The sequence below is a fragment of the Zonotrichia leucophrys genome, chromosome 3 (assembly GCF_028769735.1).
Source record: "Zonotrichia leucophrys gambelii isolate GWCS_2022_RI chromosome 3, RI_Zleu_2.0, whole genome shotgun sequence".
Taxonomy (NCBI): domain Eukaryota; kingdom Metazoa; phylum Chordata; class Aves; order Passeriformes; family Passerellidae; genus Zonotrichia; species Zonotrichia leucophrys.
The window spans coordinates 3,800,263-3,826,890 of NC_088172.1; the positions used below are offsets into that span (position 1 = coordinate 3,800,263).

The 26,628-nt window shown below is 37.1% G+C and overlaps 1 protein-coding gene across 1 annotated transcript; it reads right to left on the minus strand.

Moving 5' to 3' along the window:
- Positions 1–2,245: 2,245 nt before the first annotated feature.
- Positions 2,246–23,686, minus strand: UFL1 (UFM1 specific ligase 1). Its single transcript, XM_064707265.1, has 19 exons — positions 23,596–23,686; positions 22,777–22,922; positions 21,888–21,916; positions 21,153–21,250; positions 20,206–20,320; positions 19,832–19,962; positions 19,109–19,167; positions 15,664–15,810; positions 14,392–14,567; positions 13,551–13,730; positions 13,120–13,237; positions 10,771–10,893; positions 8,962–9,082; positions 7,914–8,077; positions 6,693–6,823; positions 6,490–6,570; positions 5,651–5,736; positions 5,040–5,220; positions 2,246–4,344 (listed from the first exon to the last, which is right to left on the minus strand). The coding sequence occupies exons 1-19, from the start codon at positions 23,670–23,672 to the stop codon at positions 4,132–4,134; spliced, it is 2,376 nt and encodes a 791-aa protein (XP_064563335.1). The 5' UTR covers positions 23,673–23,686; the 3' UTR covers positions 2,246–4,131.
- Positions 23,687–26,628: the final 2,942 nt, after the last annotated feature.

Here is a 26,628-nt window from a genome sequence, read left to right on the forward strand (position 1 = left end):
CTGGAGGTTATCTGTGTCTAGATAGTGTCTCACAGTTAAGACTGATCCTCTGACTACGGTTGCCAAGACCTGATGATCTCTGCTTGTAGTCTTGTTAAACCTCTCCAGACATGCAGTCGTTACTTAAACAAGACTGATCTCTTTCCTCCTGTTTTAATTTGTTCTACAAGTTTTATTTATACCAAGGACCTTTAATTTCAAGCCTGTGATTTTAGCAGATTGAGGAGAGAGGGGACCAGTTAGGTGTGAATTTGAGTCTAGAATGAGAATCGTAAATAGTTTTCTCTTGTCTTCCTTCCAGAAAGAAAAAAACCCAATAGTACAGTTCTTAACCAAGTACCTTTTCAAGTTCATAAATCAGATACAGACAGAAGTATTTCTCAAGCAGATCTGTTGAGAGAGCTAATAACACTTAGAAATACTAACACAATATGTTCTGCCATCAAGGACGAGAAGTTCAGACACATCCTATTGCATATCACTTTTCTTATGCTTCAAAGACTACCCTCAAATTTGTCTAAGCTGCAGACAGAGATAAGAACAGTATTAATGGAAGACAGGCCCAGAGAAACTTTTAAAACAGAATCAGGGTTTTCCCTAACAGGTACAAATTATGTACAAATGAGGAGGTCAGCAAAATCCTGTTATCTCTTCAGACTATCAATTAGATGATGTCCCTTGCAGCTTCTGCAGCACTTCTTGAACTTTCTGAAATACAAAGCAACTTATTTTATCTGTCTCCAAACAAGATCTGTCTTGACCTAGCTTCCCTTTCACGTAGGTTTGAGAAATTCATCAAGCAAATGATGGTTCTCCTTAAACTACTCACGTTACTTGTTCCAATTTAGAATATTCATTGTTTAAAGAACAAAACCTCAGAGATCATGTTCCTTAACAATTCCTAAAGACCTTGTTTTCCTGACAAAATATCTTTGGCATTTACTGAACATGTTCTGTTTTTTGGGCTAGCAGAGAGTATTTATAATAAAGTACGATTGTTGTTCAAAAAGTTTGGGCAACATGGATTTGGAGGCCCAGAAAGCACCCAAAGGAGAAATACTACATGTCTTGTTCTTATATTGCTCTCTGAGCACTCATTTCTGGCCTCTGCTGGAGACACAATACTGGGCTTCATTCACCTTCAGTCTGACCCACCACAGTCACTCTTCTGCCACGTGCAAGACTACTAAACTTCCTATTAAACAAGAAACCCCAATCTACTCCTATCTGTACAATTTTTTTTTTTTTGCCTATTGTTACTTACTAGGAAAAACATTGAAGGAGGAACCACTGCTTGAGTAGCCTTACTCTTACCTAGAGAGAACAGAACCACTGTAGTTTTATCTGAACAAGCTCTCAGATGGATTCATGCTGACAACAAAACCCACTGATATTATTTAGAAAGCTGTGCCGAATTTTTTGAGAAGCTGCGAAAGAGTTTCAATGAAGCGTTGAAAGTTCTAACAGAGCAACAATTTGCTCAGTTCCAGCAGATCTGGAAGTTACCAACTACAAGAGTCATCTTTTGCCACTTAAAAAGAAGGAAAGGCAAGGCTGCTGCTGAGACAGGCATTACTCTACCTATGGCTAATGCATCCACTGCAAGCTGAGAGTAGCAGCAAACAAGGCTATAAGAATGTTTTTAAGTAGTTGTGTATAGACACATACATGCATCTATACAAGTCAGTTTGTGAGTTTAAAAATGCAATGGTGGTGTTTAGACAGCATAAGTGAAGGTCAGAGGCTAACACTAACACCTGAAACCAGAGTAAAAGTGTTAATTTGTATACTTTGTAGTGCCTTTCATTTTCCTAGATATTCCAAAGGGCATTTTTGTTTTGTGAACTGCACCTCTGATTTGTAAGACAAGATTACTCTTCCTCCCACATATATTCCTCCTAGGGAGAGGAAAAAAAACCCTGTGAATTAGCAAAATTACTTTTCTTTCTCTTTCAGAAGATATAATTCTGTATCATAAACTAAAGACTGAATTTCCAAATCAAGAAAAAATACCTGGGACAGTTTTCCAACCATGTCTCCTTGAGTTCTGCTGGCAGCCAGAAGACATCTCTGAACTGTAGTGTTTCCATTGTATTTACTTTAGAGAATCTATTTTTTAAATCCTTCTATAGCATAAGCTGGAATATAGCAAGTTGAACACATGATAAAGTAAATTCTGCAGTAAGTTGATTATTATACCAAACAAAAACACAGGGACACTCAGAATGGTGTGTTAAGTCTAACAGTGCATATTATCTATTGCTGTTTGAAAGCTGCAAGTTGCAAAATGATCAAACACTGGTTGGTGATGTCAACAGAATGCTCTTCAAATACTTCATCATTTAATGTTATTAAAATAATTTCTCATTTGCATACAGAATTTCATATAGCATATTATTTACAAAAGAGCTCAATGTCATATAAAATTGTTTACATTCATTATAGGAACTTATTAATTATTCTGGCTAAATAGCATGAAATCAAACCTATTCCTGGTACACAAACCATTTCTTAAAGTTCAACAACCTGAATATTTATTGTCTTTTATTCCCCACTGTCTTTTACTGCCAGCTGTTATAACCTCCCACCAAGGAAAGAGAAACAATTGCCTTTGCTTCTTGCCTCATGGCTGATAAAAGATCAGCATTGCCATGAACATTGTTAAACACTACAGCCTTTTAAATACGTGCAAAATTCTATTGTTTACATCACCAAAATTACCTTAACATTTGTCTCTGTTACTGGGGCTCCACACCTGGCCTCTTCGATTGTTGCAATTGGATGTGTTTATGATTAAACTCACAAGAATGTGTGAATTGTTGGAAAACAGAAAAATTTGAATGGAGCAGAATTTGCACAGAATTTGCCCTCTTTGAGCATTAATTTTGGCAAGGATAAGTGAATGACATTTTTAGTGAAAAGAACGTTTTCCATCTCTTATTACTCAACCTTGATGTTATGCAAACCCCCTGAAATTACATACATGAAATCAATGGGTATTACTGAAGTAACAAAAGTTACTTCAAATAGGTACTTCAAATTTGAAAATTATCTTCTTTCCAAAATAAATTTAGAAGTATATTTGCCATACAAGAATTATGGCATTAATAATGATAGAACTCAGTTTTTCACATTTTTGTACTTTCCTGAAGACATAAAGTACTGTTAATGTAAATATAAGGCTCAAAAAAGCTTGAGGGTAGCAGTACTTCTGTCTATGAAGTTTATGTAGAAAGATCATGAACTAAATTATTTTCAAGAAACTCAGGATAAACAGAACACCACAAGTTCTCTCAGGAGCTGACAGAATGCAAATGGGAATTTTATCTGTTATGGGAACTGGACCAAGCACTCAACAAGTCTGCTGAATAAACACATGGCAGGTACAATATGGCAAGTTTAACAGAATTTATCTGCTCCCGAAATGCCAATGCAGAAGAGAGTCACCTTTTCTGGATTACAAGGTTTAAATGATCAGCTATTCAGACATTAGCAGAATACATCAGTAGTATCAGTGTGCTGATGTTCATGAACTTGAATGTTCATGAAACTCGTATTAGTAGCGGGTCACTTCCCTTAAGTTTATCTATATCCACTCGTACTCAAAGTGTTCTTACTGTTGCAGTCCAGTGAACAGAAGCTGAAATCATCCATTAATGACACCAGAGTAGAGATGGCCTTTGCTGGTGTGCTGTTAGGTATCAGAATACATTCTAAAACCAGTATTTGAAATTAAGACAGACAGGCTTATATGCGATCCTTATCTCACTACAAATCCAAATCAGAGAAGCAAAACTATCAGCCTGTGTGTGTATGGAACAAAATACACTGTTATTTGAAGAGTAATTTCTTGAGGTCTCACATGAGGATGCCAATAAAAACCCACTGGTTTTGTACCCAAAACATCCACATCTCCCACATCTACATTAATGTGTGTTACAAGTACACTGTGGAAGTAACAAAATTCCATTTGCCACCATCACCCAGCAACTGTGTTCCCTGGCTGTAATTTGCAAACTACTAGAGGCCAAATTCGAAGTCTGTCAAGCATTTTCTGTTGTCCTTTCTTTTCAGCATAGAAGAAAATAAAGTCTGACTCTGTCATGGAGGTGGATGTGCTGAGTAGCAGTTTCATTCCTCTGTTCCAGAAAATTTCCTGGGTCTGAGAACAAGATCTTTGATAGAGGTAGTGATTTCCTGAAGCTCTTTTCGAATGCTTTCTGCTCCTTCCTCCTCTTCCATGTTATCTTTTGTGTCACTGTCTCCATGTTCAGTTTTCTTAGTCTGGCTGGTCAATTGTTTCACCACTAATCCCTGGTATTTGACTATCAGTGAATACTGATCCTGAGGGCAAAAAGTGAGAAGAAACCCAGGGGATGTCAATGTTACAGAAAAGGTAGACAGACCTATAATTAGAGATATAATTTTTTTTTTAAGGCATTCTCCCATTCTTGGGCAAAGAGAGTTAGTGATACAGAAATATATTTCTAACAAAGCACTGACAATCTAAATTTTGAGAGACATTCAAAGAGGTAGAAAACTGAAAGTGCATCCAAGTGCTGCGAAAACAAGACAATAACCAGTGAAGCATGAAAGCAATGCAGTTAGTAAACATCACCAGTTTCAGCAGTATAAAATACAGAACTTCTATGTATTTGCTCTTTAAGAGGTATATCTTTCTTTAAAACTGGATTAGAAAAGTTTAAAATGCAACCGTGCTCTAGCTCAGAGGAAAGACGTAAAGACGTGCCCTTGTAAGAATTGTAATATCCCTCAAGACAGAGCTGTCTCTATGGTTAATTCAAAGGACTAATAACACATTTTTAATTTTATAAAAAAAATTTGATGGCAGATCCCTGAAGAGATTGATCTGCAATGGAGTACAGATCAGAGCAATTGTATATTCTGCACATAAAGTAATGTTTAGGCATGAAATCAAACGGTGTCAGGTTTATACAGCAAAAATAGTGTAAGGCACAACTTTCATGTTCTGTCATAGAAAAAAGGTAATTTCCCCTTAAAAAGCTAGAAAAGAATACCTCTGGGATCTTGCCACTTAGGAAATTAATGATCTGTGGTACTGATCTTCCTGGTGCATGAAGCATGCAGTGAGTTGAAAACTGAAATAACAATACTGATGTCAGGTGCAGAACAAGAGCTGGATCTTCTGTGACTTTGAGCTGTTCAATCAGAGCTTGTCTATGCTGAAACAGGACTTGCCTAAGGAACAAGAATATATGAAACAAAAATATGATTCTATGATTTTATCATGTAGTAGTTGATCACATATGCTAAAACTTTTTAAACATAAATTAGTTTTAATTTTCTCCTCTGACCATTTGTTTATGCAGAATTCCAAACTGTTAATTGAAAAAAATCCCCAAATTACTATCACTGGCATAGCTCAGATTTTGAAAGACCCCTAGGGAATTTATACTATAGAAAGCTAGTGAGCCAACAAAATTAGCTAAATGTAAATTCTCCTCTTTCTCCCATGGATTTAGAACTGCTTGACTTGCTATTTTTCAGTAGAGCAGTTTGGAAAGAAGGACTGCCTCTTACCCACTGAGTATGACTGCTCCCATACTAACCATCCCACGTTTGTTCAGCAATATAGCCACATTTCATAGAATAAATAAAATTAATGTACCTTTCCTTCTTTTTGTCTCCTTTTTTCACCATAACACCACAAATATCCACTGCAGAATCAAGGCACGAAAGAAAATCTTCTATACTCTATTAAAAATAATAGAAATATTTAATCTGTATTTGCAGATTATAAAAAAGTTTAACTACTGTTCACAATTAATCACACAAAAGATCATTGTGAATACACTTGAAATAAACTACAGAAGAAACGAGAAAGTAACAGGTATTTAGTAGAAATTACCTTTGTTCATCTTACAACAGTTCACAGTTCATATACTAACCCAAACTGTAATTCATCAGTCTTGGAAATAAAATTAAAAACGAATACATGTTCTACAATTATTTACAGAAATATTTTTTATTAAGAAACACCTCAGTATGGCCTTTTGCATAAAAGAATTAATAAATAACTCTCCTTGTGCCTACATTGTCATAATCTGAACGTTTGGGGTTTCTTTAAATTATCCATAATTTTACTAGTTAAGAAATACAAGGAAGAACATCAAGAACTCTGGGAACAAAATACAAAAACATCAACCACTTTATACTGGAGATTCTCACTCAGTTTTTACTCTTCTCACCTGCCTATGAAAGGCACACTGGATTTCATATGGCAGCAAGGAGCCAAAGGAGACTATCAGCATCAAAATCTAAGATCACCTTTTCATCTCTGAACATTCACAGATACAAAAGCACACTTTCTCTCACTGCCTTACGCAAATACAAAAGATTATTTTGCCTTCAACCTTCACAGCAGCAGTGGTTACGTACTAAACTACATGTGTCAGCTATTTATTAGCATTCTATCAGCAAAACAGAAAATCTGAACTTGATTTTTACCTTGCCATTCAGAGAAGTATGCAGTTTAGTTAAAGGACCTTTGGTATCTTCTGGCAGTTTACCTAAAATCTTGATTCTGCCCTGTATGGGACAAGAATGGAAATAAGCTGTAATATTAATCATCTTTTTGGATGTTGGCATATTATTGAAAAAATACCACTGATCTACTTGAGACTGTTACAAAGGAGCTTTTATTTTTGTACCTCACTTGTGATTGTAGAGTAATTTTCTGTAGTCATCATTGACTCAGATGCCAAGAAGTTGAAAACCAGATTTGTAATGTCTGTACACAGAGTCTTCAATAGGTGTTTGGCAAGGTTAGTCTGAGTATCATCTGTTAAAACAAATAAGTGATTAAAGTAACTTATTATAGTCATCTGGTTCCTATGATGTTATCACAGCACCTTCCTACCTGTGGACTCTATCAACCATGAGCAGTATGAGAAAGTTATCTGGATACATGAAGATAACATCCCTCATTTGCTGTGACACTCTTATGGAATGTTGTTCAGTGAAAAATGTGAGCTTTCAGGTCTGTAAGAACATCTTAATGCATTGCTAGTATTTCAAAGATGTACCTGTATAAGCAGTAAACAACCCTGTACAATCCTCCTGAACCACTGCTATTGATCAAGTCAAGAGCATACAAAGGAAAATTCTGCAGGACAAGCAGTTAAATAGAAGAACACCCATGTGACTTCAAGACTGAAATACTGAATTTGGGAAAAAAAAAAGAGGCTACAGAGGCTTCATGCCCAAGAACAAAGGCGAATGGGAAATAATTCTATGTATTACAAAATACAGGAATATCAGGTAGTTTTGCTGATGTTTCCTTCTGCTAGAAGATCTCCACAGGCAATTTTCTAGGCGAAAGCTGAATACAGCAGAGAATATTGGAAATGTCTACAGTATTTTCCTAATGCTAACTTTTCTGTCACTCCTTTCAGAGCAACCCCCTACAAAACAAATCTGACAGACTATCCTCAAGCAGCAGCTACTTTCAGTATCAAACCTATGAGGTTTAAACAGCAGCTTCTTAGAATCAGGTGGTACTCAATTTTTTCATTAGTGGCACAGCTGACAGAATAAAATGAGCATACTAATATTTTCCTTTTTTTTTCATCCGGACAGTGAAAAATTGGAAAGAATGCAGACACTTGGGAAGGAAAGACAAGAACACAGTTACCTTGACATAAGGTAACAGAATATGGATATGAAATAAAGAGAATGAATTTCAATTACTGTGCAAAGCTACGCACTTCAGCATAAAGGCAGTGTTATGCATACTAAACACATCTCTAGCTTTTTCTTTCTAGATTTTTCTTTTTAAACTCTAGCTCCTGTCTGACCTTTAATGTAGATTCTGGAATAAATTTAGCATCCTTGAAGGAGCATATTCATTTTTCAAAGTATGTGTTTTGTACCTGTGAAATGCTTTGCTCCCTTTTCAAATAACCGAATGTTGTTGTACAGGTTTGAGAATTCCTCCTGTAAGTCCTTCATAGCCTGTCTTCTGTTGGCTCCAGAGGAAGATGTGGAAGATGTAAAAACGGAACGCACAACCTCCTGGTAAGTTTTTGTCAAAGGTCTTAGAACAGGAAAGAAGAAAGGAGCAAACATTGAGCAAAGTGTGAAACTGTACAAGGCTTTCCCAAATATATCAGCAACAGAGAAAACGACCTCATTATGTAGTAAATGACGGGGACATGAATGCTACAGAACCGTGAGATAAACAAAAAGCCAATTATGAAAATTAGAAAAAAAAACCATGAAGAAATTAAGATATTAATTAAACTATACTTAATGGCAGATGTTCTAATGTTATAGTATGTACGGTATGTAAATATATGCCAAGGTTTTCACAATCCTCAATGGGAAAAAGGTGAAAGATAAAGGGATTTCTAGTAGCAATGCTATTCACAAGCTTTCAGGGGCCTCTGGACAAATTTCTAAAGATGCAATTACTATGGCACTCCAGATTTATTCAAGCTTGGCTATTACAGTCTTATCTCATGTTCCTTTTGCTCTGAACATACATATTCACATTCTCTTTGGTATGGAATATCTTTTAAAAGAAGTTATTAATCTTTGCATAGCTCAGTTTGCTAACATAACTTACTATCCTGCTCTCATGGGTAACAGTGGAGACACAGATGCCAGGAAATGTGAACATATATCAAAGGCTGTCCAGAACATCAGACAGCTGAAACCCCAGTGTGAGGGGGTGTAAATACACCCATGAAGCTGAAAATGAGCTTGCAGGACCATGTACTGCTAAGCAGAAGCACATTCCTGTGTCAGTCCAGCTTTCTAATACATAAAACATGTAACATGGAGCTGTACAGAAAGACATGAACCACAATATTCTCTATCAACAAGACCCTCTTTTCTAAGCAAGAAAAAAGACTGAAGTGTAGATTCATCTGAAGTGAATCACAATTTTTCTAACTCCAGCCGAATTATTGAAATTACCTTCTTAGATGTTCAGCAATTTCTGTAATGAGCTCTTCAGGGCAATCCTGCATGCGGGTCTTTAAAACATCCTCAATTTCCTCTTGTGACATGAAAGAGAACTCCAGCTTCTTACTCCTACCTGTAGTGGCCATAAATAACACTCATTCAATGGGAAAACATTCCATTTAATATTGCTACAATTACTCTGTGCCATGAGACACTGAAAAGCCTCAAATTCCAACCACCATAGAAGAAATGCTTATCAACAATGGAAAAACTGGGATGATTATACATGACAGGGGAATTTTACACATGTGAAAAACTGACAAAATCTCTCTTTTGATCACTTAGAAGTTTCTGTAATAGACAACTGAAGTAGTGTATGAGGATATGTATTTTTGGTGACACTTTTTTTTCTGCTTGGCCCATTATTTTAGAAACCATGTCACCAAGACCAAATAAAGTGCCAAAACTGAACTGAGTGTTCCTACTTGAAGGATTTCACAACGCTATTGTTTTTATTTTTTTAAACTCCATTTAGTAAGGTACACAATCATGTAACACAGTGTCCTAAACTTGAGGTTACAGTATAAAATCTGAAACATGATAAATTAAATCAGACAAGGTGTTCCTGTAATAAAAGCAACTTATATGCATACAATTTAGTGCATCTGTATTTCAGTTTCGTACAAAACATGAACTTTTCCCGGGTGCTGTAGAATTTTTACATGTAGGAATAAGATCAGAATGATGACAGAGAACCAGAAAAGGACATGTTCCAGATGTACCTTAACACAGGCTTATTGTGCACATAAGTATGGAGATCAATGATATTCCTTGCTGTGCCACAGCAGTAATGAACATACAAGGTTTATAAACAAGTGAAAAGGGAAGTTAAATCAGGTTTTAGAAAGGATCTTATTTATACTTGAATGGTTTCATCTGAGTTTACCTTGAGATTGTGGTTCAAGCTATTTATTATAATATAGCAATAAGGGCAGAACAGAAAGCCTACACCAAAACCCAAAAGTGACTGAACATTGTTTTACTCAGTAACTGAGTAGTCCTGAAAAATAATTATATTTATATGTGGATTACAGTACACTGTGAGAACAGTATCAAACAAAATTACCACAGTGTATTTCACACGTCAAATATCACGCTTCAAAGTATCTTTCAGTCAGTATTTAAAGCCTCGATCCTACATAAAAAATGGAAGCACACACATTTCTGGTTCTCCAGCAAACAAAAGAAAGAACATGGCTGCCTCATTTGCAACCACTGTTTGCTCTAAATCTAACAAAGTCGGCTTTTACTTAGCAAGCCATTCATGCTCCTTTTAATAGTGGACAAACAGGCACCAACAATAAGAAGTGATATTAAAACTATCAAAACATTAGTTTTGGCTGTGTATTTTATTCCTATGAAGAAAAAAACTGTTTGATTGCTATGATTTGTTAATTTAGGCCATTCATTTATCAAACACTATGCAGCAGGTGTTACAAAATCAAGTGTAACATTCACCCCAAAATCTACGGCATTTCCTACATAAAATAAAAGAATGAATATACAATGGTATTATTTCCTTGACTTAAAATTTCCTTTTTAAAGACTAAGTTATACTGTTCAGTGAACATGTAATGTCCATTTCATTTAAATGCCAGACCCATAGATACAATTTTAAGTACACAGTGTTCTCATCTTCTTGACATTTTAGCTGACCCTATCTAAATGGTGGGGGAAGAACAGACATGTAGGAAAAAAACAAAGTAGTAAAACCATGTTGAATAGCTATTAATAGATAGTGTCTAAAATAAAATGACAAACCTGTGGCAGGCCCTTGTGACTCTTCATCGCTGTCAGCATCCTTTCTCCCTTTCTTCTTGGTTTTCTTGATCTTTATCTCTCTGGCATTCCCACCACCTCCTCCTCTCACGCTTCCACTGCCCTCTGGTGGGGAATTACTTGCTTAGTACACAGGAAAGTTGCAGCACTTAAAAAGTTTACAATGCCACAGTAATTTATCTATGTTACTTGTTAATGCTGGATTGAAAACCACAACCTGATTCTAAACACAACCTAGAACATATATTTCAGAATCTTAAGGCCATAAGTTTCATTCTTAAGAAAAAAAAGCAACTGAAGCAAAGCTTTGTGTAAGCTACTGTCATTAATAAACACAAACATCAAATGCACATATAATAAAAAGAAGAAAAAAAAGCAGTATCGTGCTTCAGCTAAAAACAGATGAGATACCAGGGTCCATAATGTAATAGGAGATCTCTGTCAGCTGAAAACAGCATCTTAGTAAGCATTTAGCATTTTTATTCAGTGATGCTAAATAACTTGAGTTTATAAAAATTATGTTAGGTAATGTAACTGTTAATTTTCAGAGAAAGAATCTTACACTATAAGCATTTACCCAAAATATTACTGGAAGTATACATTCAATTAACTAGAGCACTTGATCCTTTTCAACTTCTCCTAGATGACTACAGAGTAATGGGATGTTCCAGCTCTGACACACATAACAAATTACTTTGTTCACAAGTTCTGAAATCAATGTATGCAACTTCAGACAGAATCTCTACTCTCCACAAGACAAGCTGTTCTGCTCTTTCTTCCCTTTTTCACATCCTCTTCTGTTATTCTTTCACTTAGAAGAAATTTAAACTCCATGGTGCTAGACATATATGCATTGAGAAAGTGGGTGTTTTTCCATTTAAATATGGTCCAAGGTTTCAAGTAACTACATTATGTAACTACTATTTTTTAAGAAAAGGAAACACAAAGACATGGTGCTCTTACATAAAAAGCTAACTGCATCTGTTACATGTCACAGATGGATTTTTAAGCATCACTCTGCAGAACAGCCAAAAAAATAGTGCTTTTCACAAACTTATTTGAATTGTGACTGCATTACAGTAATTACATTACATAAAACTGTTATGTTGGGGGGCTTTTAGGTAACGCACATAACAGTCCATAATAAAACATTTCAGGGCAGTGCTTGCTGAGGGTGCAGCATGTTACCTGTGGCTATGAATTTGTCTAGACACGTAGTACAGGCTCAGTAGAGTCTCACTCCTCAGAGGGCTGGAAACTGAAGTCATTCTATTATGACAGCTCAAAGATCCAAGCTTCTCTACCTTAGCTAAGGCCTAGAAAAATCTGCCATCTCTTATGGCAAGCATAAGTTTAATTTCAATGTCAACTCAGATCTACCCATGCTTTTTTTTTTTAAGAGTAGAATGTTCTATTTTGCAGATGAGTATATTCAATCATGCCAGATGCACCAGTGCTCTAATTCTCTTACTTTCAGTAGCATAGTAACACTCTGCAAGTGAGTTCAACACAGATTGCTCAGCTCTGTTGCAACAGCAAAAGAATCACACAAAGTTTTTGGGATTCACAGTCTTCAGACTGAATACTGGTTTAAAAAGCAGGATGATTTCAAAGGGTTAAACCCACATATATTTATTCTTCCTTCAACTGAAATCTATTCCAAACAGTCACCACACAAATGAAGTAAGGTTTGGGATTAATTTAATCCAGAACATACCTCAAAGTAAGCTATCTAAATCTCCAAGTAACTGTTAGATGTGCAAAACCAGAAAATTCCATGGCATGGTTTTCTCAGAAAAGATGACAAGTATTCCTCAAAAAAAAATCCCAAAAACTCATTCTAATTTTAGAAAAAGTTATTTTGGAATTAACATCCAAAGACTAATAATAAGAAACATAGTAATTTTCCTGGACCCCTGAAAAATGGAGACTAAAATTTAATCTATACTGTGTAATAAAACATAGTAGAGAGGTCCCTGAGCTAATACTGCCTTTATTCAGTCTTGTGTGATCATACTGTATAAAAAAATAAATGAACACAGGCTTCCTTGCTTCTAGAAACAGTTCACTTGTGTTGAACTAACTCAAGAGTCCTTTATAGCACTTCCTCTGCATTTCTAAGTCTGAAATTAGTTCTCATGGGCATAGCTGAGATGTATGCATATCCACAGTATAATGGTAAGCAGCTGGATTATTTCTTAAATATCTTAAGCAACAGACTGGAAGCATTTAATGGAGTAAAAAATATACTAACTTTATATTTGAGTATTTCAAAGATAAAACAAATTAGTTTGGGGGTTTTTTTGCTTAAGCTGAATATTGATACCTTACCTGCTGCTTTCTTTCTTCTTTCATCCTTTTTGTCTTTTTTATTAGCATATGAGCTCTCTAAAGAAGCCTGTTTTAAATCCTCTTCAGTGATTAAATTAACAGGGTTGTTTTTAATTTCCTAAAATGAAGAACATGCACATCATAGCAAAAAGATACAGCAATGGAAGAAATATTTAAGCCAGCTGGCCATTTTCAAGTACACGAATCAAACATCAAATTATCAAAGTGGACAAGACTGGACTTCTTGAGTACATCAGAATATAAATTAGATCCATCAAATATAGAAACCTGCTGTTCATTTGTCTTGCTTCTTCTCTAGTTGTATTTCAGATGAGCTGTACAGAAATTTTAACAGAGACTGGAAAGTTCCATGAACTTTACTCCAACACTCAACGTGCACTGCATCTTGACCAACAAAAAACCTACTGTACCTTTTCTGCTTTCTGTTGCATCAGATCAGAAAAGAGCTCAGCACAGCTGCTTAGAAATTTCTCACTGACTGCAATGGTGTCATTGAAGACCAAACCTGAAGAGCTTTTGTTTAAAGATCTCATGACTTGCTGTAGCAAAATCCCAACATCTTCTACTGACAATGAGCTGGGCAGAAGAGTCTAGGGTAAAGAAAATTAAAATACAGCAGCCTTGTAAGTGGATAAACAGAATAGACAGAGGCCTTTTGACACCTACTAACTATTCAGAAAGCATTGCACTTTTCAAATTAAGCTACTGATTTAAGACTACACACTATTTTAAATCTTCTAACATGCAAATCCACATTGCTGTAGAAATATGTGTTACCTCTGGGCAAATGCATGGTACAACAGCTACAAAGCAACACCAAACACAGAACATCAGCAGCACTTCAGAGCAACAAAGGCAGTGCTGTCAGGCCTAAAATTAGGACTTAGGACAAAGTGGCTAAGGTCTCTCTGCTCACCAAAAGTGTTGTAAGCATTTAGTTTAGACATTTTCTCAAAAAAAAAAAAAAAAGCCCAACAGAAATATATTGTTCTCTAGTAGAGAAATACACTAGTTTGAAATGAAAGTTAGTCTTACATATCTATAAATTGAATGCCAGTAGGTCCTTCCCGTGTTTTTGTTCAGATCAAATCAAAGGCAAATAATGCCCTTTTACCTGTCATTTTAATTAGCCTGAATTTTCTTCTTTGACAACACAGAATTTCATTACACATATATGTAGTTTCAATAAAGTATCATTTGACATAAAAATAAGAAAAAAAAAATCCAAAAGCAATTGAAAGGATTGCTTACTGCTACATCTATCCAGTTTCCAGAGCTGATGGCTTCCTCCACAGAGGCTTCAACTTGATCCACAATCTCTTGACCAACACAAGCTGCTCTCAGAAATAAGAGTTGTGCAGACTTGTATCTTTTTTTAATGTAGCCTGCTGGGTCAGGGATGCCAAGTCTATACAATGCATCAAATTCTGTAAAACAGTTAGATGTCTGTTAAAATTTAGTTCCTTTATATACATACAAGATCTTATAAGATGACTTTAATTTGAAAGCAGGAAATGAAGAGTTAAACATATTTTTTATACAAGTCAATGCAGCCTTAAGCTAATGCTGACCTAAAACTTAGTTCAGTACAAGCTACATCTAAATGTTTTTAATAGAAGTATGCAGATTATATCATGGATGTGACTTTGATCTGAGTTTAGAAAACTGGCTTTTTCATATTCTTATACCATTAAGTTTGTATTTGCAGTCATATCTTTCCAAAGTATTCTAATATATAATGAACAATATTTACAATACATACAGTGTCCAAGTGTTTTGCTTTCAACTATTTAGCAGTTCATACTTAAGATGTGGAGAAAACATTCAAAGACCGACAGACACTCCATCAGTTAAGCAGTGTTACAGAAACACTTGATACTATCATTTATTTTAAGTTAGGGTGAACCTTTTCAATCTGCAAGAATACCTACTACTTAGGGCCTGACCATTTGGGACCATAAGGGGACATTCCTCTCTTTATTCAAATCCACATTTTCCCACAGCCCGTGGTGTTTCAAAACACCATCATCCAGCATCACTCAGCTTCAAGTTAGATATAATTGTCTGGATTCTAATCAGGACACTAGTGCTACTCACTCCAGTTCTAAAAATGTTAGTTTGGAAAAAAATTCTTCCTGAGCACTGCATGCTTGGACTATTAGTAGCCAAAGTTTGGTTGTAATCTGGACATCTGGCGTGAAACTCCAGCCATGATGATCTGAAAAGTCTACAATGAGCAGGCTAATCAATGTCTTCAGAGCAGTAACAAAACCTGCATTTGTAATTGTGAGAAATAGTTACTGTTTAGCAGTACGGTCCCCTCTGCTGAAATACAGTTCATTGTGATAAAGTAACACACATTATGAGCAAGGTGGTCTTTGAGCAAAGGAGTATCAGCCACTGCATTGGTTTCCACTTCTCCCTGTGAGGCTTCACCCTAAGCACTGGCTATATTAAGGTAAGATCAATTACATACACTAGTTTTAGAAAGCTGTTTTATCTGTAAGAATATAGATTAATTACCTAAGTAACCATTCTGCTTGAAAAAGGAATCCACCCATTTGTTCTGTGTTCTGGAATAGATGTCTGGAACAAACACAGCCTTGTCCTGTCTCCCACCAACCACGGTGCCTTTCAGACGACCAGCATTAACAAGTTCTTCTAGCAAAGCTACGAGAGGAAAATAAATGAAGAGATGTTTCCTAAGTTAGTATATCCATTAATCAAAAGATAGTAATTATTTTCCCTGGTTTGTTTTTCTTTTCTTTTCTTTCCACCAATTTGTTTGTGCTTGTTCTAGTGCAATATTGCCAAGCTCTATCAATTATTTTTAACACTTATGAGAATTTCTTCACAAAAGCTCTGGAAATCAGACAATGTTTCTAAAAAGTGAGCCACAATGGCAGGATCAAAATGTTTTTTACTGAATATATACCTGGGCACTTCTAGTTTTTAATTTAAAAAATGCAGACATAGAAGAATCTTTTTCTGACCCGAAGAGTAAAATATAATAGCATTTTATTAGTAATTTTTTTTTTAATTCACTGCTTGCACATTAACCAAAATGAAAAAAAAAATACTGGAATGCAGAAAATTATATAAAAAGTCATTACCTAAACTGCATAACACAGTTGCCAATAATAACCTCTTGAGAATACTGCTAGCAAAAAACATATTGGTAACTGGCAGTACCAAAGTACTAAGCACTTCTCAATGCTAAATAAGATTTTTAAAATCCATTTAAATTGCATAGGAATATCTGATTTGCCTCCTATGATCTGCTTCTGCCTTTCTGTAATATGAGAGATAGATTTTTAAAAAATCAGTGACATCAACTGCTAACTCTGCTAATTTCCAGAGCTTTGCCAAATGGCTTTTTAAAATACTCAGTTTATGTTCATTTCTGTTTCATTGAAAGACGTGTTTTGCTCTGGAACAAAAGAATAAATGGTATCACATGGCAAGGCTTCTTCCTCATTAAACAGAAGCAGCAATCAACACTTCAACATGCTTAGTACAGCACACAGAGGTCCAGCTCACTTATGCAGGAAAGTTTACCTGAAAGCCCAGTTCCAGAAGAAACAGTGCACAGCAAATCATGACAGTTTTTGTCAGATATGCCCATAGTGTAGATGAGCTTCTATAGGCTAGCAGCTATTGAGCACAACTGCCACTAGCAAAGCTGAACAATACTTACACTGAAAAATGCAGCAGAAAGAGAAACTGATTTAAACAAGATATAGCTTTATGTAATTTAAGACAAAAACCAGGAATTATGTTCTACTATGGTTCAGTTACATTGAATAAAATGGAACTTTTAAGGCCAATTCTGGAAATAAAATAAGTTTTTTATACTTCCTAATATTTTAGTTGCCCTAGAAAATAGAGTCAAGGTGTCTGTTCCACTTAAGCAACTGTTAGATAATACAGAATGGTTCTCTGTTTACAATTTCAACTTCTTTTTACTCAAAGATTTTAGGAAAAATAATTACACTTTCCTAGAACTCCACAAAGTTGGTTGAAAAATCTATTCATGCAGGAAAAGAAAAAAAATCTATTCTTTACAGAAAGAAGATGTCAGAAGAAAAGAAGTCAAATGAAGACATCAATTAAATTCCGTATTTTATCAAGTGCCAGTTCTAAACCTCCAGGGCAGAGGAGGTGCTCTCAGTGACTTCACAGTTCATTGCTACAGTTATGTCTAGACAGTATTTTGTTTTAAAAGAACAGGATCCCTGTAGAACTACCATGAATTCTCATTTATTTTTAAAGGTGACCAAGTAGTTTGTAGTGACCTATTAGGTCTGCATCAAAGTCTGACAAAGATGGTAAGTGTCCCTCCATGTCAGTCCTACACCCAATAACATAATGCCCAGAAATGAATTACATCTGTTACTTCATTATGCTTTGTAATTAGTGTCTTAACCTGAAGAGTTTCACATTTCTAAAACTACTTTTTATTGTAACTTTATGAGAGCTTAAGATGAATAGCAGCCCATCTATGTGAAAGAACCAAAGAATAATATTTATCCTGTCTAAACCCAAGTATTGATTAAATAATTAGCTGTTTGTAAATAATACAAATATTACACTGAACTTACATTTTTATTCTGGAAGAGACAGAAAACTGATGACCACTTTTAAACACATTGTTAACAGTGAGACATAAAAAGCTAAAAAGTAACATCATTAAAAGGTATTTTTCAAGTTTGCAACATTTGTGAAATAGAAATGGTATCTCAGCAAAGGGACACAATAAAATCTGGTAGCAAATAAAAAGATAAAAAGCTCTTTGAAACTTAGAAACTGCAGAGGTAATGAGAGAAAGTAAAAAAAAATAAAGAAAAGAATGAAAAAAAACTCACTAAAAAAACCCCATGGAAATACTAGAAGAACGTATTGTGATGCTCACTGGTGTCAGGAAAATATCAGAACTTCAATTCCAATTAACACTGTACATCATCAAAACATGATGATGTACTTGAAGGACTTATCTGAAATAGACTGTAACAAACACTGAAATTTGCTGGGTATTGAGACATGCAATTTGACAGATTTTTCCCTTTAATCTATGAAAACTTGGATGGCACATAAAAAAAATGGTGGAAATTTTAAATTGATCATGTGGAAGTAGACTGTTTATATGATTTTATTTAAGTGCTAGGATTTTAATTTTTAATGAATAAGCCTGTGGTGGAGAACAACAGGATAAGCAGAGAGATATTACAGTTGAGCTAAAGTGAACAATACCCTGAAGGCAAAAATATCCAATCTAGAGAAGCATTAAGGTTCAGGAGAAGAGACAGAAAACCAATAAAGGATTTTAAAAGACCAGCAGCACTTGGTCAGCCAGCACAGAAGACTAATGATGCTTGAAGCAGCATTTTTGAGAGAGAGGGGAGAGCACACAAAGTGACAAACAAGTAGAGCCTAAAGATTTAAGCAGCTGAATAGGTAATTTTTATGCATTTCTACTTAGAAAAGGAAAATAAAAGCAAACAGTTTAAGGATATGTTTTATCTCTCAGCATATAAAGTCATTCAACTAAGAGTACAACAAAAGCTTAGCCTCCATTATCACAGAAAAAAGTCAGTAAATCAAATCCTGAGCAATTAATGCCATTTGGCTACATAATATCTGTCCCCTTTTGTGTGCTTCACTGATAAAACTGCTAGTAGCTAAGGGCAAATAATGAAAGAGATGAATAAAAATAAGTACTGTACTTCTTGAATCATTCTGTCCCCAGAGGCATCTTGTCAACAAATGTTTTCATTGCTCTGGATACAGAGAACATCCCTTCAGTGATGGATAGCACAAAGGGTTTAATACTTTCTACACTAAAGAGAAACACATTGTTCTGTATTTCAGAATTAAGTCTATGTGCTAAAAAGCTTCTTTGATAGCACACTTTTAATAATGAGGAATGGATTTCCTAACAAACACACAAAATATTCTGAATGAAACTCACAGTAAAGTAAATGTTCTTGAAATCCATACCGAGTGATCAAGCTACTTACAGGTGTAGGCCTTGGGAAAAAAAAAGAAAAACAAAATATAAATTAATTATATGAAACTGATGTGGAGAATCCAGAAACAAGAGACGTTACTATAGATGAACACAGCCTCAGGGTACTGCACTGATGTTTAAAATAGCTTACAAGGCTTTAACTTTGAATTATCATGAAGTAACAACACAAAAGCTATGATAATTATAAGGAAACTTCTGCTTTGTTAAGTTTTCCTCTTCCTACAAAGTGACACAAAAATTTGATTTAATAAGAAAAACTTATCTATAATCATATGTAGTGACCATATCAATATGTAACCGACTAAGGAGCAGTGGAGTGACAAGAGGACAGATATTCTACAAAGTAATAAAAGAACTACAGAGTAACACTTTCTTCAGCCAAAACACTAATATATGTTGTACAGTGTATATAACAATATAACAGTATATTGTTATATACAGTATAACTATATACAATATAACAATACTTCCCTTGTTTTCCAAAAGTGAGCTCCTATTTCTAGCAAGTGAGTCTAATGTAACTGAGAATTGGTGCCAGGAATTTTACTACACTTAGGAGAATCTACCCATAGGTCCTTTTTCTTTTTCAATCACAAGTGAATCTGGACCATAAAGACCTATAGCAAAAATGTTTTAATATGTGGTTGCAGCATTGCAATTTACCGAGTAATCGCCGTGAAGAGCCCACGAATGCGCGCTCGATGGCGGGACACAAAGGCTTCTGTAAAAATCACCCCACGGTTTTCCTGGTCTAGTTGGCCATGAATAATTCTACCCAAACGCCTGGATAATGCCTGAAAATAGAAAAATTGAGCTTTTCTAAGCATGCCTTCTTCCATCAGATATGTGGGTATCTCATGACAGAAAACTCTGCAGAAAACAGAAGTACGGTTTGCAGATGCACCATGAAAACGAAGATTTAACCTTAGTATTAATTTTGTATAAAACAGCGACTTAAAGCCATGGATATTGCAAAGATAAAGAAAGAAGGTTGTCACAACCAATCCTGCATTTGCCAGGTTGGTGGCTTCCATCACCTGTAACAGGAAGTCTCCTGGAAGGTCATATGCCTTGCAGAGTTCCGATATTGTCACCTGGCCAGTTTCCTGTAGTTTATCATTTATTTCTTCTGCTAATTGATCCAGATAACTCCTTTAGCAAAAATGAGAAAAAGAAAAGACAACACATTAAGTGTGACATTCAAAGTCAACCTCAAGATCACATACTGAGTAACTGACCTCTTTTAATATACCTCTTTCTGTTACATCTTTGCAAAAATAAACTAAAAGTTATTTTAAAGGAATAAAGGAGAACAGTGTAAGGGAAAATGTGTGTGTTTTTTTAAAAAGCCTGCTAAGCAGGTAGCTAGTTGTAACATGGGGCATTTATCTACTTGTATGAAAATTTCAAGCAAGAGAAAGAGGAAAAAAATGTCAATGAAAATTGGAAAACAGCTTAAGTAAGCAAGACAGGTCTTAACTATTTCAAGAGAGCCAGGTACTTCATATTTGACAAAAACAGTTCCTGAAGCTCAATCAATAAAAAGGACAGCCCCATAAGGGTATTAGTTCAGTGGTTGTCAGGGTGCTGGAAGCCACGAAATAACCAGCTCAAACATCTTAGGCTTGTGAGGTAAAACAAGAGACAGAATGTTTGTCAATAGCTGAGGCAGACAGCAAAACTAGAAACAAATGAGATCTGGCTCTGGTACACAGACACATTGGGTAAGAAATGAAGCCTCTTAAATGCAGGACACTGAACACAGATGTTCAGTAGGGCCTTTACACCATGGATTCACTGGATGCTTTGCTGAGATAGGTCTCACCTGCCAAGAGTAGCACTGATCACCACCAAGCAGCTCTAAGATCAGCCAAGAAAAATGTATTTTACTTCAGAAGCAACAAAGGTTTGACACTAAGTTTTAGTCTGCGTTTAAAAAATAAGCATGGTATGAATTATACATATTGCTCCTGAAGGTACTCACTCATTTATAAGCTGTCCCAGTACAAGCTGAATACCTTTTTCAGATTTAACAATGTCATTAGCTCTGTTTTCAATGTGCAGAAGGTCCACATTTATCACCTAAAAAAAAGAACTCTTATCAGAACTTTAAATTGAAAATCATTCTCAAACATTGAGACATTAGTTACACATTCCTATATCTTGAGGAAAGATGCTCTTATTTTTTATACTATTGCATACAAATACACTTGATCTGTGTTTTGGAATAAAGTAGCAATCCTTTAGAGAAAAAACCTCTCTTTGCAACTGTTGCAAGGTTGAAGAAAACTATGTGATAAAAAAATACCAGAAAGCAGTAAGACAAAATAGGAAACTGGCTTTTAGGAAGGTTTTCTGTTTCCAAGTAATTTTGCTCAAGCCTGAAGGAAAAATTAGCCACAGAGGAAGACTACTGCAGGACAAAGATTAGTGGAGACACAAAGAATAATGAAGGAAGAGGACAGATTCAAAGAGGCATGCAAAGTTAATAATGCAGCCTCCTGCAGCTTTAAATTTAAATGGGTGACATATTTCTTTTCAGTCTGCCCTCCTTAGTTTACAAAGAAAGAGTTCACAAACAAAAAGTGTATTTATCAGTAGTAATTTCAGAAGTCCTAGATTATCACTAAGCAGAGAGGTTTCAATTAATGAACTCCATATTCACAGCATACATGGTGATGAAAATAAAGAAGTATAAAGTTTTTATTACTAAAGTTACCTGTTGTAAGTCAACAATGTTAACTCGACCTTCAAGAAAAGATAAAACACACTTTTAGCACATGAAACATATTTGAAGAGATTTAGAATAAAGTACAGATCATTGTGCACAAAAGATTTAATTACTTTTTCTGTAGACCAATTAAACTAGTCCATGAGTGCCCAGAGATTGTTAAAACTTTCTACCTTTCATGATACTACTAACAAAAAACCCACCAAATTTTAATTCAGTCCAAGCTGTCTCAATGGTATGATACACCATGGCAAAACACAAACTGAGGCAAACCTGTGATAACAGTGAGAAAATGGCTAACCCGAATGGACATAATAAGAAGTTAATTTTTCTGAACATATGACTCAGTGAAATTCACCCTTAGGAATAACTCAAAGTACAACACATTGCCTGCTTATTAAAGCCATCAACAAAAAGTAATCTGAACTTCCTTATATATCTAAGTCATATCTTTCAGTGCAAGTGGCTCTTCACATTGGTAAAATAAAAGAACTTCTCAATGACAATTTACAAATATTATTATTACCAATGGCGTGAAAGGAGAATGAATTTGAAATTCCAAGACAGGGTCAAACATCCTGGCCAGGTACTAACTGTATTAGAACATCAAATTTCCTTCAACAGGATTTTTATACAACTTTTATGTCAGAAATTCCACATGGGTGAAAATAAACCAAATAGCTTATTTTGATATGCTTATCTAAGAGCCTGACATGGATCTGAAGTAAAAATAAAAGAGTAGTAGGTGAATTAATGTGTAGATGAAGCAAACTGACTTTTTCGGAATGATTAAGAGTACTGAAAACTTTCAAAATCTCTCTGTAGCCTTCAAAATTAACTTCCACATTCAAGGGAAGAAGGAAAGTGCCACACTTACCACCAGAAACATGGAGCTCATCGCGGATCTCCTTGCTAATCTGTGCTGGAGTGACATACTCCTTGCCATCAAGGGTGTGCACTACTTCCAGCTGCTTCTCTGCGATCAGCTTTGTCACAATTTCTATACAGTTCCGTTCTGACAATCTATCAGAAGCAGAAGGAGTCAGCAGTTATTCTAAGCAAGTGCTTGCTAAAATTACCTTTAAAGTTTCAAACACACTAAACATGGGAAGTACAATGAAGACTGCTTGCAGCTCTTTGTCAACATACTTTTTCAGACTAAGAAATTAATATCTGTATGCTGCTTACCACCCACCAAACCATCCATATGGTTTCACTTGAGCTGGCCATCTCTCCAAAACTTTTACCAAAACTCCTGAACAGCTTTCAGCCCTGTCAGCTGTGAGAACGCACTTGCTGGTGAATCTGGGAACGCCTGTAATTAAAGAATTCCTGTCTATGACACTTCTCTGCGTTTTTATTTTATTTTTGCATATTTCAGATTAATTTTTCTTTAACAAAAACAAGTTCTGGGCAATGGCCTCAACTAGTCAAGCAGACAGAAGAGTGAAACCGAGCACTGAAGCCGTGATGATTTTGAGCAACTCCAACTCAGCAATGACTACACACTCAGTCGGTTCCCTGGGCCTGCCCGCGCTCTGGGGTCCCCGAAGGGACGCGGGCTCCAACACTGACACAGGGAACGGGCGAGGGGCCGGGCCGGGCCCCGCGGGGTGCACGGTCTGGGGGCCGCGGGGGAAGGGGCGCCGGCGCGGGGAAGGGGCGCGGCAGGCGGTGCCGGCGCCGCCCTGCTCACCTGTGGGCTACCTCGGCGAACTGCGCCCGCTGGAAATCGGCCGCCAGCTGCCGGATCTCCTCCCAGGCCGCCGCCATGGCGCAGCGACACGTCAGCCGCGGCCGGGCGGCGGCGGGCAGCGAGCGGGGCCGGCCTCCGCCCGCAGCGCCGCCCCGCGGCACGGAGGCACCCTTGCGTGGGCTGGGTCATTGAAAACAGACGGAACAAAAGCCAACCGCGGGAAAAGGAGCAAAAAGCGATTTCCGCAGTCGGGGCTGGCTCCAGCAGCGGGATCCCGGCGGGGCGGGCACGGCAGCAGCTCTGCTGTGCTGCCCGCGGCGGCCCGAGAGCAGCCGCTCCGTTTGGGGCTATCGCAGCGGGGCCTGGGCTGTGAGCCCAGCTCAGCGTGAAGCGCGCTAGGAGCTGCCGCCAGCGAAACCTGAAATGAAATTTACACCGGGTGTGAGATCAGTAGTGTCGCCGCTTAGCGGGATCGCTGTTGCGCGGCGAGGGGCAAGCTGAATTTATTTAGCTGTCACACCAGAAGTGAGCCCCACAGACTTAAAGGCCTTTTGGGCGCTTATCTGGAACTGACTCGCCTGTGGCGATGGCAGAGGGCACGGCACAGGGAGGGCTCCCGCCGCGGGGCGAGCCGAGGGAGCCTCAGCCACCAGGGCCTGGCACCTCCCGGGTGGGACAGCAGCAGGACACAGTGCCCGGCATCTGTCAGGCGGGACAGCAGCAGGACACAGTGCCCGGCATCTGTCAGGCGGGACAGCAGCAGGACACGTTGCCCGGCACCTCCCGGGTGGGACAGCTGCAGGACACGGTGCCTGGCACCTCCTACGAGGGACAGCAACAGGACGCAGTGCCCGACACCTCCCGGCGGGGACAGCAGGGACAGCAGCAGGACACGGTGCCTGGCACCTCCCGAGGGGGACAGCAGCAGCACACAGTGCCCGGCACCTCCCGGGGGGGACAGCAGCAGGACACTGCCAGCTGCCCAGCACCGGGAATGGGGTTTGTGCTGCTGAGGCTCCGTCCTTGTCCTTTCAGATTTCTTGCTGCTTCCTGCGTAGCTGCTGTTTTCACTGACCCTGACAGCCACTCTGTGACTCTGCCTTCCAAAAGTCACGGGAAAATGTCTCTGGCAGGGTTGGTGTCGTGCTGGGTGCGGTTTAAATAGCGTGAACAAAGACTTTGTAACCAGCATAGTAAGTTGTAGCAGCATTTATAGTGGGATAAGTATTTGGCTTCTGGTCTTTCCCTTTGAGATAAAAAGTTAGGGGCAGGATTCATTTTGCTTGGACAGCTGAGGTTTGCTCTTGAGGTCTGGTCTTGGAGCCTGTGCCGGCAGCGAGACAGGCTCCCCAAAGAGCAGCTCTTCCTAAAACACAGCTCTAAACCAAGCTCACTAATTACAGCAGGGAGGTGTCTGTGCACCTCCGCAGGCAAAGGAGACAGCAAGGGACATTGCTTAGCCAGGCCCTTGATTTAGGCATATTTCTGTGAATGAATAGTGTAGTGGAAGAACAGGGAAAAAATGTGATAGCAATTTTGGGGGCAATATTTATGAAAATTATATAGAAATAGAATACCATAGGGGACAACAGGAAAAAGAACTAGGGACTTAGAACTGTGTTCCTCCTACCGAATCTTAAATGGATTTGAAGTACTTTAATTTTATGTGTACTCTACCAGGCAATAGAGAATCCTTTTCAGCTAAAATCTGAATCACTGGACTGGCCAAACTGAGTGTTGTAGTTAAGATTCCAAAGTGATGTATAATGGCTGGACCTTCACTTGTGTGTGTATGGCTTGAGTTCAGGCCACAGTTCCCAGATTTTTGGAAATAGTCATCTGTAAACAGAGCCGGATTATTGTGGGTTTTGGGGTTTTTTTTGGTGGGTTTTTTTGGGGCTTTTTTTTGTGTTTGTTTCTTTTAAAAATTAAGCTTAGAGTTATGTTCCACCAGCATGCAGAGAAGGAGCAGATGAATCATAAATACACAACTCTTACAAGCATTTGATATTTCCAAATTTCAGGTTCTGAGTCCACAATCAAAGAAATTTTATAAGGACCCTTTTCTTTCAAGATGTATGTACTCATGCACAACAGATGCATACCTAATTGCTATTCAAGTAGCAGTTCAGATTTGTTTTTTCTGTAGAAATCCATTTTCTTTAGACAGCTTATAAGTTAAGTTAAATCTTGTTTTAAAAATAGAGTAACTGATTCATTTTACTAGCACAAACCTCTTGCATTTAACTGAGCTCTAATGTTATTAACATCTATTTTATGCATGGCTATGATGCTGAAAAATGAAGTTGATACCACTTATTTTTCTGCAAGTCTTCTGAGTTCGCTGATTCCAGAGCTATCATAGTAGCACAAATGTTTTTGTTTCATTGTTGCGGGTATATAAAATAAGTGTGAAGAATTTTGTAGCTAAAATGAGGGCAAAAGCTTAAATAGACTTTTACATAGTTATTATAATATGGATTGATAGCTATATTCCATTGGCACAAAGTAAATAATTTCTTATGAAAGCCAAGAACAGTATTGCATTGATTCACTCTAGGAATATCAATTACCCTGTCTTAACTGGGGACAATAAAAGCAAATGATAAGGTTCTTACTCCTGTCAAAATGAATCAATGCTGACTGTATGACATACAGTACATTATGAAGGTTGTTATTCTAGTATTCATGTAATAATATAATAGTAATATAGCAGATATTTTTAGGAGTATGTAGAAAATGCACAGAAAAAATGAGTAATGCAAAATAGAGAAGAACAAAGTTTCTAAGAGGTGTGTTTTATCACAAAACTTTTTGCTTGGTATAAAAAATAAGTTGGAGGAATTCTGATATGCACAGTATATTTTCCTTTTCCTCAGAAAGAGCAGTGTCACACCTCATAATGGAACCTTACCTGATATTTGCAGAGGAATTGGATTGTGTGCAGTCTGTGTTTTTGATACAGAGAATTTAAGACAAAGAAAGTAAATAGCAATGTAAGCACTTTTGATGAAAAATTAGAAATTATGCAGG

Bases quoted from the DNA above. Each gene is read 5' to 3' on its own strand.
- UFL1 (XM_064707265.1), bottom strand. From the start codon at position 23,672: ATGGCGGCGGCCTGGGAGGAGATCCGGCAGCTGGCGGCCGATTTCCAG. The intron at 6,824-7,913 runs GTACAAAACACA...TTGTTTTAACAG, and splicing joins GGGAGCAAAGCATTTCACAG to ATGATACTCAGACTAACCTT. The intron at 5,221-5,650 runs GTACATTAATTT...CTTGTTCCTTAG, and splicing joins GGAGACAAAAAGAAGGAAAG to GCAAGTCCTGTTTCAGCATA.